The sequence below is a fragment of the Mobula birostris genome, chromosome 31 (genome assembly GCF_030028105.1).
Source record: "Mobula birostris isolate sMobBir1 chromosome 31, sMobBir1.hap1, whole genome shotgun sequence".
Taxonomy (NCBI): Eukaryota; Metazoa; Chordata; class Chondrichthyes; order Myliobatiformes; family Myliobatidae; genus Mobula; species Mobula birostris.
Genome location: NC_092400.1, coordinates 1397824 through 1410205, shown reverse-complemented (window position 1 = coordinate 1410205; position 12382 = coordinate 1397824). Strand labels below are relative to the sequence as shown.

At 39.8% G+C, this 12382-nt stretch overlaps 1 protein-coding gene across 4 annotated transcripts in view; it reads left to right on the top strand.

The window, feature by feature from the left end:
- Positions 1 to 12382, top strand: part of LOC140190935 (paxillin-like) — a 159722-nt gene that overhangs the window by 138398 nt on the left and 8942 nt on the right. For all 4 annotated transcript variants that reach the window (XM_072247912.1, XM_072247913.1, XM_072247911.1 and 1 more), the window contains 3 exons: positions 135 to 308; positions 1596 to 1677; positions 4624 to 4772. In XM_072247912.1, the coding sequence (XP_072104013.1) occupies positions 135 to 308; positions 1596 to 1677; positions 4624 to 4772 (405 nt within the window). The remainder of the gene's footprint in view (positions 1 to 134; positions 309 to 1595; positions 1678 to 4623; positions 4773 to 12382) is intronic.

Below are 12382 nucleotides of genomic sequence, written 5' to 3'. Positions count from 1 at the left end.
GTCATCATCACATACCCTTGATTAACAAGCCTTATTGTATAATTGTAAAGGTATACAAGCTAGTATTTAAGAAGTGGGATTGTGTGTTGCTTTTTGCGCTTGTAACAAACGCTAAAGAGTGTTCATTTTGTCAGGTTGTTACTGCAATGGGTCGTACTTGGCACCCAGAACACTTTGTGTGTACCCACTGCCAAGAAGAAATTGGCTCTCGGAATTTCTTTGAGCGGGATGGACAGCCATACTGTGAGAAGGACTATCACAACCTGTTCTCCCCACGCTGTTACTATTGTAATGGACCCATTTTGGATGTGAGTATCTCTGATATCTGCATTGTGAGGACGCTTCATCTGTCAGTAACAGGAGTGAACATAGTTCATATATACTATATCCCTGGGAAGGTTTCTTTCTGAGAATTTTTGTTGTTGATGGAATAGATTGCATTAAAAACTGAAGATATTGGGAAGAAGTGTTTGGTGGTATCATGAAATTTCTTGGAGGCCAATGTTGTGGAGTTGCATTTGTGTTCAGCATTTTAATAGTTTTATGCCACTCATCATGGTGCACAGACATGGCAGCTCTGTCTCAGTCTTGCTCAGCTGACCTGGTAAACCGAACAGGCAAATGTTGTCCATTTTATCTACCAAGGGAGTTTTCTGCCTTCATCCTGTTTGCAGTGTACGTTCCATCTCAGGCCAATGTCCGGCAGACATTCAGGGAGCTGAGCACCATGATTAGCAATCACGCAACAGCACACCCGGATGCCTTCCCTATCATTGCAGGAGATCTCAACCAAACCAGCTTAAAGAAGTTTCTGAACAACTACTACAAATACATCATCTATGGAACCAGAGGAGCCAACACACTTGACCACTGTTATATCGAGAAAGCTTACCATGCGGTCCCACACCCATATGTTGGAAAGTTTGATCACCTGGCTGTACTTCTCCTGGTGTATAGGTAGAGGTTAAAGACCACCACATCAGTGATGAGGGCCAAGGATGCATGGTGAAGGGAGGCAGAGGAGTGCCTACAGAACTGCTTTGAGTCAGTGGACTGGACAATATTTAGGGACTTGTCTTGAATTTGAATGAATACTTCATACAGACCTATGTGGATGAGTACAAACTAGACATACCCAGACCAAAGTTTGTGGATGAACCAGCAGATTTGTAGTCTGCTGAGGGCTAGATCTCCGGTATTTAAGACCCGTGATCCAGCACAGTACAAGAAATCCAGGTGTGACCTATTGAAAGCTATTTCAAGAGTGAAAATAAACATTTCCAATTGGAGTTAGAGACTGAATCAGATGCACGTTACCTCTGGGAGGGCTTGCAGGCCATTATCTCCTTGGTTCATCATTAAAGATCCCTGTTACCCAGAACATGCCCACTTCTCATTGCTACCATCAGGGAAGATATCATTGTAATTTGTAGATTCTTTTATTATTATGTGTTGTAATGTACTGCTGCTGCAAAACAACAAATTTCAAGACAAGTGCCAGTGATATTAAACCTGATTCTGATTATAAGTAACTCTGTTCTGGTTTGCTTCATTTTTCTCTAATGATTTATTTATTTTAATGTTCTTTTTTGCAGAAAGTGGTGACTGCACTGGATAGAACATGGCACCCTGAACACTTCTTCTGTGCTCAGTGTGGCGCTTTCTTTGGACCAGATGGTATGTTGCTGTCACTGGTACTTAGTCTCTCTTGCAGTTTGGCCATTCGTGGTTCTATCTTTTAGAATTGTTCAATACAATTACTAATTAGCAGTGCACTTCCAGAATAATGTTTATCATCTGATTTCAACGCTGACCATTCCAATTACGGTTAAACCAGGCAGTATGCAATGCCTTTAACACATTGGAAATAGTAAAGCAATTTGTACTAATAACACCAATGATTCACTGTACTGCTAGCAGACTTCTTTGGGTATTTGGAATTGCCAATTTTTAACATTTCTATATTGTTTGTATACTGAACAATAAATATATATGCTACTTTTGCATTAGGAAACATGTTGAACTTTTATACATTCTTATAAGTACTCAGTACTTATTTGTTTGTTGTACCAATGCTTCAATTACATTTATTAGAATATCTCCCAGAATTGCTCCTTTTCTGTTCCATAGGATGATATTTAATTGTCCTAGTTATACATTCTGTTCAGTAAAATCAGCTGAATAGAATCATTACCCAGTTTTCTATGCCTATTATTTTCAATGAAGTTCTAAGTAAGACTTGAACATGCTGAGTGCGAATTAGTAAAAGGTAAGAGTACTGCACATGAGAGGTGTTGTTTGTGCAGACTTAATCTGCATAATGGAATCAAGCAATCAGGAAATCAGTGTGAACATTTGTCCCTCCCTCCATCACACGAAAGTTGTGATGGGGAAATTATGTTCTGAAACTTTTGTCTCAGTTCTTGGTCACTCCTGATTGATAAGCCTGGGCCATTGGGTGAGCGTAATGGCACAATTTGTCTGTTTAACTAAAGTTTAAAAATAAACATTATATATTGTTTCTAAACTTCCCTTTCTCCAATCTCTGCACTTTTTATATATCATGCCTGCTTATTATTCCATTTAACCTAATGAATATAATTGCTCTTCCTGTAGATATTGCTATCTTCCCAGTGGAAGACAGCACTTGCTGCATGAAAATGCATGATTCAAGTGCAAGCAACATGCAGATTCAGATGGTTCAGTAGTCAGCAGATCTCCTCCCACTCAAAGTTATCAAACCTATTTCTTCTAACCTTTGGTGATTTTAAAAATGAGAGCATTTAATAAATTAATAAACTGCCAGTGCTTGAAAACTGGAATGAAAAATCCATCTATGGAAAGAGAAAGAGTCAACATTTCAGATTGTCAGAAGTGTTCTGACTTCTGAACTCTGCTTGTCTTTAACCAAATTCAGATTTATTTATCATATGCACATCAAAACATGCAGTGAAATGTGTTACTTGCATTATCAACTAACCCACCTAAGAATATGCTGAGGTCAGTCCCAAATGTATATCAAGTGTAATCACTGTAATATCAGCAATAAATGGCATTGTGCAGCTAGTGGAGTCAGTGCCTTACGGTGCTACGGACCTGGGTTCAATTCTAACTGCAGGTGTTATCTGTGTAGAGTTTGCATGTTCTCCCTGTGACCTCGTGAACTTCCGCTGGGTTTTCTAGTTTCCTCCAATGTTCCCAAAAATATGTGGGTTGGTACGTTAATTGGCCGTTCTAAATTGCCCCTAGTGTGTGAGTGAGTGGTAGAATCTTAGGGAAACTGAAGAGAATGTGGGACAATTACAAATGGATTCAATGGAGGATTAATGTTATATGCTGAGTTGGTAGGCCCCAGGGAATGTTGCTATGGTGTAGCTCTTTCAGATTTTATAAATTAATGATAAACCAGAAATATTTAAAATGATTGATGCTACATCATGTATGTAAATGGATAGTTTGTCAAATTGTTTGAATCCTACTAGAAATCTATTGCTAATGGAAGTGACATCAGACTGTGGATTATTGTAAAAGCTCATTGGTATCACTAATATCCTTCAGGGAAGGAAATATACCTTATTTTGTCTGGCAAAAAGGCAATCAATCCCAGGCCAAACATTCTCACTGTTAATAGGCTTTTGAATTAGCTTTGCAAGCTTCTTAGTTATATGAAAACTAAATACTTCCCTAGCAAACAATTTATTATGGAATAAATGAACAATAAAACTTCCACTTGCATAATGCATTCTCTGGTGCAATAGGAAATTATTTCCATGCTCCTGAATTTTGATAATGTGCTGTAATCCCAAAGCAGAATTTAGTGTGATCTCTTCGTTTTTTGCTTCAACATTGTTGGATGTTTATTTAAATGTAGAAATTATGAGAATTTTAAAACAGTTTGTGATTAATGGTGACCAAGAGTATGTCTGAATAAGAGAATCCAGAAACGATTTTCTTTCTATAAACTTGAACCTATATGATGCATATTCTTTGTTTCCATAATACAAATAAAGATTTTTTTCTATTATTTGCTTTTCACAATAATGCTGAAAATATAGAAACTAGGAATTTTTTTTTCATTTACTTGATTTAATCAGACCCATGCAAACTTTTCCCCGAGTGACAGTTTTAGTAAAGAGATTATTCCTTCATGAATAAAATAATCCATAATTTTGACATCACAGTTTACATTGTACTGTGTCAGATTTCTCTTGTTCTTAAGCACTACTTGAATCCTTTGGTAATCAGAGTAGCAGCCACGTTATCTAATCCAATTAAGCATGTTTCTTAGGTTGGGATAAGCAGCTGAAGAATATTGTGTGAATGAAGAGCACTAACCTATGGAACTGATGTCAGCATTGTCCACTATTACTGTAGTTGTTAACTATAATTATTCATCTTCTGAAGTTAACTAATTTTGCAGTACTGCACATAGGAATGGGAGTTTTAACAAAATTCTGTAAGACTCAGCCCACAGTTTCTTTAATTGTATACTTTTATTTTCCACTATGGGTTAAGTTGGCATGACTTCATCAATAACGGCAATTCACCTAAGGTTCTACTAGAATATTGTAGGTTGGGTTGGTGTGTGTGGACTGACTGCAGTAAATATATTCCCTTTTACAGGATTCCATGAAAAAGATGGGAAAGCCTATTGTCGCAAAGATTACTTTGACATGTTTGCTCCTAAGTGTGGTGGTTGTGCACGAGCTATTCTTGAAAACTACATCTCAGCCCTCAATTCACTGTGGCACCCAGAGTGTTTTGTGTGTCGGGTAAGAGAATCAACAACCTGAGAGTTTGGCTTAGAAAGTGTTAAGTATTATAGCAATGCTGTATGTTAGTAACTGTTAGATTTTGTCATTACATTAGAAAGGAATTTGAAAATTAGTATATAATTTTATACTATGCATGATGCTGCATTCTGGTACAGTTTGGAGTTTTTTTTCGAGCTGAGAGTAATTGTTATGTCCATGTCAGCAGTTCATAACATGGTATCCTGTTGTAGTGGTAACTTCAGGCAGTAACATAAATAACTAATTACCAGGCACCATCAAAGGCATAGTACTGGATATACTGTAGTCCACTGACACTGGTCAGCACATTGATGCATTACTCAGCATTGTCTTTGATGGAATAATTTGACTGAACATCTTGAATTTTCCCTTTGTAGTTCATCAGCCTTCTTATAAAGTCAGATTTGTGCAAGAATGTTACAGATTGAATCAAGCCCTGATCTAAAGGCTGAATTCAGTTTATCACAATTGCGGAGAGAAAAATAACATACTTCTAACCCACTTACAAATTCTTCAGCAGAAGAATGAACATGGAAGTTACCTGACAAAAGAGCAGTCTTAATAAAGATATATGGTTGTTTTTTCAGGCCGATGGGTAATGAGGCTGGAGGGGAGTATGGGAGAGGAAAAGAAATAGGAGGACTGGAGGTGAATTAGAAAAACTCACTCCCAAAAACTCTTCCCCATTTTAGTGCTACCCACCCCACACACTTGACCCACTGGATCCTCTTTCTCCCTATCTTTTCCATCTGCCCTCCTCTCTGTTGATAGTTTACATCATACTTTCTTACTTACAGATGCCAGCACTTGGATCCAAAGGCTACACTTTGTGCCACCTTTATCTCTCCTTTCCGCACCTGACTTCATCAGCCCTTTTTTTTTTCCCTTGTCTGCTTCAACCTATCACATACCTGCCTATCTCCCACCTTCACCATTCCCCCTCCCTCACCTGTCTCCTTCACCCCATCATACTCTACCCCTCCTCAGTCCACCTATCACCTGCTTGCCCTGTTTCACTCCTTCTCCTATCTTTATTACAGCTTTATACATAAAAGTTGCTGGTGAACGCAGCAGGCCAGGCAGCATCTCTAGGAAGAGGTGCAGTCGACGTTTCAGGCCGAGACCCTTCGTCAGGACCTGATGAAGGGTCTCGGCCTGAAACGTCGACTGCATCTCTTCCTAGAGATGCTGCCTGGCCTGCTGCGTTCACCAGCAACTTTTATGTGTGTTGCTTGAATTTCCAGCATCTGCAGAATTCCTGTTGTTTTTAGTACAGCTTTCTTTGCTTTCCACTCTCAGTCATGATTCAGGGGTTCAACTCAAAACATAACCAATTATTCCCTCCACAAATCCCTTCTGGCTCGCTGAGTTCCTCCAGCAGATTTTTTTTGCTCAATATACATGTGTATGTTCATCAGCCTTAACCTTTAGCTATCCCATCATTGTTGTCACGTGAGTCTGCCGGGGAGAACCAGTATATAAAATTCCCACACAAACTAAGTTTCTCCATGGACTTGCTGAAGATTACAGATTTCTGATGAATCAACATGTGCTGGTCCCCAGTTCTAAATTGTCCTGTACTGTCCGCTATGTAGCAGGTTCTGAGCTGATGTAGCTATCAGATGCATTGTCAACCACTTCTTCTTCTGATTTGGGCATTGTTCAGGTCTGTGAGCCACATTACAAAATGCTGGAGGATCTCAGCAGGTCAAGAAGCATCTTTGGAGAGGAATAAGGTTGACATTTCAGGCTGACGCTCTTCAACAAAATGCTGCTCATCTCCATAGATGCTGCTTGACCTGTTGAGTTCCTCCAGCATTTTGTATATGTTGCTCAAAATTTCCAGCATCTGCACAAGGTCTTCTGTCTACGTTCAGCTACGTGAGTCTGCCAACTACTAGTGCTTCTGAAGTTAGGAAAGCTTGGGAATGTGGTCAGGGTGAGTATTGTGGAATGGATTGGGCTGGAGTATGGCAGAGAACCATGTTTAAACCATCTATATTTTGTAAGGCAAAATAAATTGTGAATGAAAAACTATTGCTGTGTGGCTCGCTGTGGTAGACCTCTGTACTCGTGGTGTCTCTGTCTTCGATGATGAAGGACGATGTTACTGTAGTTCTGCGTTATGGATTGGATTATTGCATTTATGGACTGTAGACTTCTTTATATTCTGTGTTTTTCGCCCATTCCTTTCCTTTTTGTTGTGCTGAGGAGGGGGTTTGGGGGTCGGTGTTCTTCTGCTCTATTAGTCTTTATGTGGGGGCGGGGAGAATTCGGGGGCCAAAGTTCTTGTATTTTGTGTGGGGGAGGGGTTTTGGGGGGGGTCAATGTTCTTGTATTTTGCGTGGGGGAGGGGTTTTGGGGTCAATGTTCTTGTTGCATTTTGTGTGGGGGAGGGGGTTTGGGGTTGATGTTCTTGTTGCGTTTTGTGTGGGGAGGTGTTTGGGAGTTAATGATCGTGATGCTGTTTTTTTGTGTGGGGGTGGGGTTGATGTTTGTCTCTGAATGACTCATAGTTTTTCTTTGTTTCGTAGCTATCTGGAGAAGACAAATCTCAGATTTGTATATGGATACATTAATAATAAATGAATCTTTGAATGTGAAATGTTGAGGACAAACATATGCATGCCATCTGTCTCAGTGGTCTCTGAACCTCTGTTGGCGATGGGCTGTGAGGTGACTTGGCTTATAGTTCCCTACACCTTCTTACGAATAGCTTCTGAAGGCCACAGTCAAGCTTCTCACTGTAGTTGTGTGGCCTTCTGCGGGAGAGTGGGGAGATGGAGGGTGAAGTGCAGCATATTGCAGTGTGTATGTGAAATGTCTGCCATGCCTGAACGGCTGGAAGTGTGTCTGATGTGTGAATGTGAGTGCTGTTGTTGGAGGATGGGATTTGTTTTCCCCCCATTTGTGATCAGATGTGTGTGGTTATTACACTTCTCCAGTACTGAGACAAGTCCCCCTTGGACCTACTTTTATTCAGCCCTGAAGTGAAGATTGCCCTATGTTACTTGAAATATGGGAACTTTAAAAAATGTTTTCATGCTCGATTTTTTTTGGGGCATAGTTTTAGCTAAAGTTCGTTATTTTTTCTTGAATATGTGTTGTTTTACCCTTATGCAACTAGAAATCAAAGAACCCAGCTTCCAGGCAGCTTGTGATTTCTGTTTTCTATATTTTTGTGCCCGATATTATGGATTTATTTGGCACTTGTTACTTATTTTTTTAAATGAATTGCATTTCCGCGTTTCTTGTGTTTTAAATTGCCCACAAAAAAGTTTTCCTTTCCCTTTGCTCACATTAATCAGCCCTTCTGAATTCCTCTCCCTTCCCATTCCCCATATAAGCTGAATATATTTTCTTTTCTTCCGTGGAGTACAACTTGTCAGTGATAAGTATTTTGTCATTGTATATCTTGTTAACTTGACTTGTATTGGTACCTAGTTCACAGCTGTCTTATATAGAAGTTCACAGCTTCTATATAGAAGTGAAACTCATATGTATACCGTTCTTTCTAATAGACCCCACTACTTCATTGTTTTCCGGACAGCACACTCAACTTGTATTAGGGTTAATAACATTGTATCCTTGACGGAATAGTTGTAGAAGGCTTCTCCCAGTTTTATTTTTGTTCCCATGACCCAGATTCTGTAACCCTGTCAATATTTATGGCATCTTCTAACTGAAGTTGTTTAGATGCCCATTTGCAGCAATTCACCCTCACAACTTGCTGCGCTGCTCAGCTCCCCATAGTGCTAATAAGGCCAGTGGTTTCTCACACTCGTCAACCCAGCCCACCTACTCAGGATTTGCAATCCAGACATGCAATCAACACTGATCAGCACACCTGACTCTCAGGGTCCTGTGAGTCATTTTAGTTTCCAGTCACTTCCAAGCCCTTATGCCCCTCAGCTGTCTCCTCTAACCCGACGTAACTAGAAACCCCAAAGACTGACAACTGGATCAGCTGAGTGTTAGGAGAGTAAACAAAGTTGTTCAACGTGAGCATAAACAGTGGTACAGGGAAAATTAGGGTGCAGTTTTCTAGATAAGATAATCTGGGGATACCTGCGCTTGTACCCACCACCTGTCTCTCCATTAGCTGAATAGGAAAACTGTCATCAATATCAAATCATACTGAGCAGGCAATTTCCTGAGGATAGGATCCATTGATAGTGATAAGGTAATCTCTTGGATACAGGACTGTCAGTAACCTGCCTTGCACCTTCTATACACATAAGCTCATCCTAAGCTCAGCTATCCCCATTATAACTTGCACGTCATTCCAGTTACTCACGTGTGTGTTTCTGACTTGTTTTTATTTTAACATTTGTATTCATTTTCAAATCTGTTGACTTCACCTCCACCTACATCTGTACGACAATGTACAGTGGCATGCAAAAGTTTGGGCACCCTTGGTCAAAATTTCTGTTACTGTGAATAATTAAGTGAGTAGAAGATGAACTGATCTCCTAAAGTTAAAGATGAAACATTCTTTTCAACATTTTAAGCAAGATTAGTGTATTATTTTTGTTTTGTACAATCTTAGAGTGGGGGAAAAAAGGAAAGGAGCACCATGCAAAAGTTTGGGCACCTCAAGAGTTTTGAGCTCTCAGATAAATTTTACCAAGGTTTCAGACTTTAATTAGCTTGTCAGGGCTATGGCTTGTTCACAATCATCATTAGGAAAGACAAGGTGATGCAAATTTTAAAACTTTATAAATGACTCCTCAAACCTTGTTCCAACAATCAGCAGCCATGGGTTCCTCTAAGCAGCTGCCTAGCACTTTGAAAATTAAAATAAATGATGCCCGGAAAGCAGGAGAAGGCTATAAGAAGATAGCAAAACGTTTTCAGGTAGCCGTTTCCTCAGTTCGTAATGTAATTAAGAAATGGCAGTTAACAGGAACGGTGGAAGTCAAGTTGAGGTCTGGCAGAGCAAGAAGACTTTCCAAGAGAACGGCTCGTAGGATTGCTAGAAAGGCAATTCAAAACCCCCATTTGACTGCAAAAGATGTTCAGGAAGATTTAGCAGACTCTGAAGTGGTAGTGCACTGTTCTGGTAGTGACACCTGCACAAATATGACCTTCATGGAAGAGTCATCAGAAGAAAACCTTTCCTGCTTCCTCACCACAAAATTCAGTGCCAGATGTTTGCAAAGGAACATCTAAACAAGCCTGATGCATTTTGGAAACAAGTCCTGTGGACTGAAGAAGTTAAAATAGAACTTTTTGGCTGCAATGAGCAAAGGTATGTTTGGAGAAAAAAGGGTGCAGAATTTCATGAAAAGACACCTCTCCAACTGTTAAGCATGGGGGTGGATCGATCATGCTTTGGGCTTGTGTTGCAGCCAGTGGCAAGGGGAACATTTCACTGGTAGAGGGAAGGATGAATTCAATTAAATACCAGCATATTCTGGAAGTAAACATCACACTGTCTGTAAAAAAAAAGAGCTGAAGATGAAAAGAGAATAGCTTCTACAACAGGTTAATGAACCTAAACACACCTCAAAATCCATAATGGACTACCTCAAGAGGCGCAAGCTGAAGGTTTTGCCATGGCCCTCACAGTCCCTGACCTAAACATCATCGAAAATGTGTGGATAGACCTCAGAAGAGCAGTGCATGCAAGATGGCCCAAGAATCTCACAGAACTAGAAGCCCTTTGCAAGGAAGAATGGGTGAAAGTCCCCCAAACAAGAATTGAAAGACTCTTAGCTGGCTACAGAAAGTGTTTACAAGCTGCGATACTTGCTAAAGGGCGTGTTACTAAATACTGACCATGCAAGGTGCCCAAACGTTTGCTTTGGGCCCTTTTCCTTTTTTGTTATTTTGAAACTGTAAAAGATGGAAATAAAAAAGTTTTCTTGCTTAAAATATTAAAGAAATGTGTCATCTTTAACCTTACGCCTTTTGGAAATCAGTTCATCTTTTACTCGCTTAACTATTCACAGTAACAGAAATTTTGGACCAGGGTGCACAAACTTTTGCGTGCCACTGTATACCTACAGCCTATCAAGGTCTCTATACTTCAGTTTTGATCTTTTTGTATATCCTCTGTTTTCATTGGTTATGCTGAACTATTTGCTAAGCTTTAAAAAATTCCATTCTAACCCGCCCTCTCTTTTTTCATTTGAGAATTTCCATAGCTTTAAAGTTACAAAACTTGAATTATTATACATTTAAAGTAGAAATAACTTGAGAATTGACTCTCAAACAGAAATGGACGCAATAGTATTTAATATGATACAACGGAAGAAGATGATAATGCTAATCAGTGATCAGGTTCTTTCAGCAAAGTAATCAGAAAATATTCTGTTCCCAAATTGACTAATTTTCTTCTTATCTTGTATGCTGTACCTAATCCATAAACAGTCCTGGTTGGGACTTTAAATTGCTGATTAAGTTGCCTTCACATTAAATACACGTGTAAAATATTATTTTCCTTGTGTTGTTAGCTGTTTAATATGAGCAATACTTTAGTGATGCATGTCATTCTGTTCAGCCAATCTCTTCAGTATGTATGCAAGCACTGATTTTAACAGGAAATTGAAATGATGGTGGAGGGGGAACTCAGGTTGTTTAGATTTCTGAAAACCTCATTGAAATAAAAGCTGTGGCTGTATGATCAAGTTGTACAAGAAATAGAGGGGCTGAATGCTTTACTACATTAATACCTTGTAAGATTATTTTAAGATATTTCCATAACAAGATTGCAATCTTGAATGTTGAAATAACCTTGAAATATTGATGTCAATTTTATAATCTAAGCTTTCAGCTTTGAAGAGCGATACAGATGTTGAACTGAAACAAAGCCATTGTGGACATCTCTTCCTGACAGTGACTGGGAAAGACAAACTCCTCTATATAAAGTTTTGTGGTTTGAAATATTTCCTTCCACCCAGACACTTGAGTCCAATGGTTCAATACAATATCAGAGAATGTATACAGTAATAAAGGCATCCATTAGTCTTGCAAGACCATGGATCTGCCCCTGGAAAGTCTTCACTCTCCAGGGCGCAGGCCTGGGCAAGGTTGTATGGAAGACCAGCAGTTGCCCATGCTGCAAGTCTCCCCTCTCCACGACACCAATGTTGCCCAAGAGAAGGGCATTAGGACCCATACAGCCTGGCACCAGTGTCATCGCAGAGCAATGTGTGATTAAGTGCCTTGCTCAAGGACACAACACGTTGCCTCGGCTGGGGCTCGAACCCATGACCTTGAGGTCACTAGTCCAATACCTTAGCCACTTGGTCACGTGCCCACAACAGTATACAGTATACATCCTGAAATCCTTAAAACAGAAAAAAAAACGAAGAATGAATGACGGATAAAGTTAGAACCCCAAAGCCCCCTTCTGCTCTGCCACCACAAGCAATAACAAAAACATCAACCTTCCCCCTGCCTCTCTGCCACTTCCTCCAGCAAAAACAACAACTCCCACCCCCTACCATGCAAGCAATAGCAACGCCTGCAGAGAACATAGTCTACAGTCCATCAAAAACTGCTGTCTATCCCAATACTTTGATATCTCAAACTAGTTAAGGGAGAGAAATATTTTGCTCCTGCCACAATGGGAGGGGAGACCA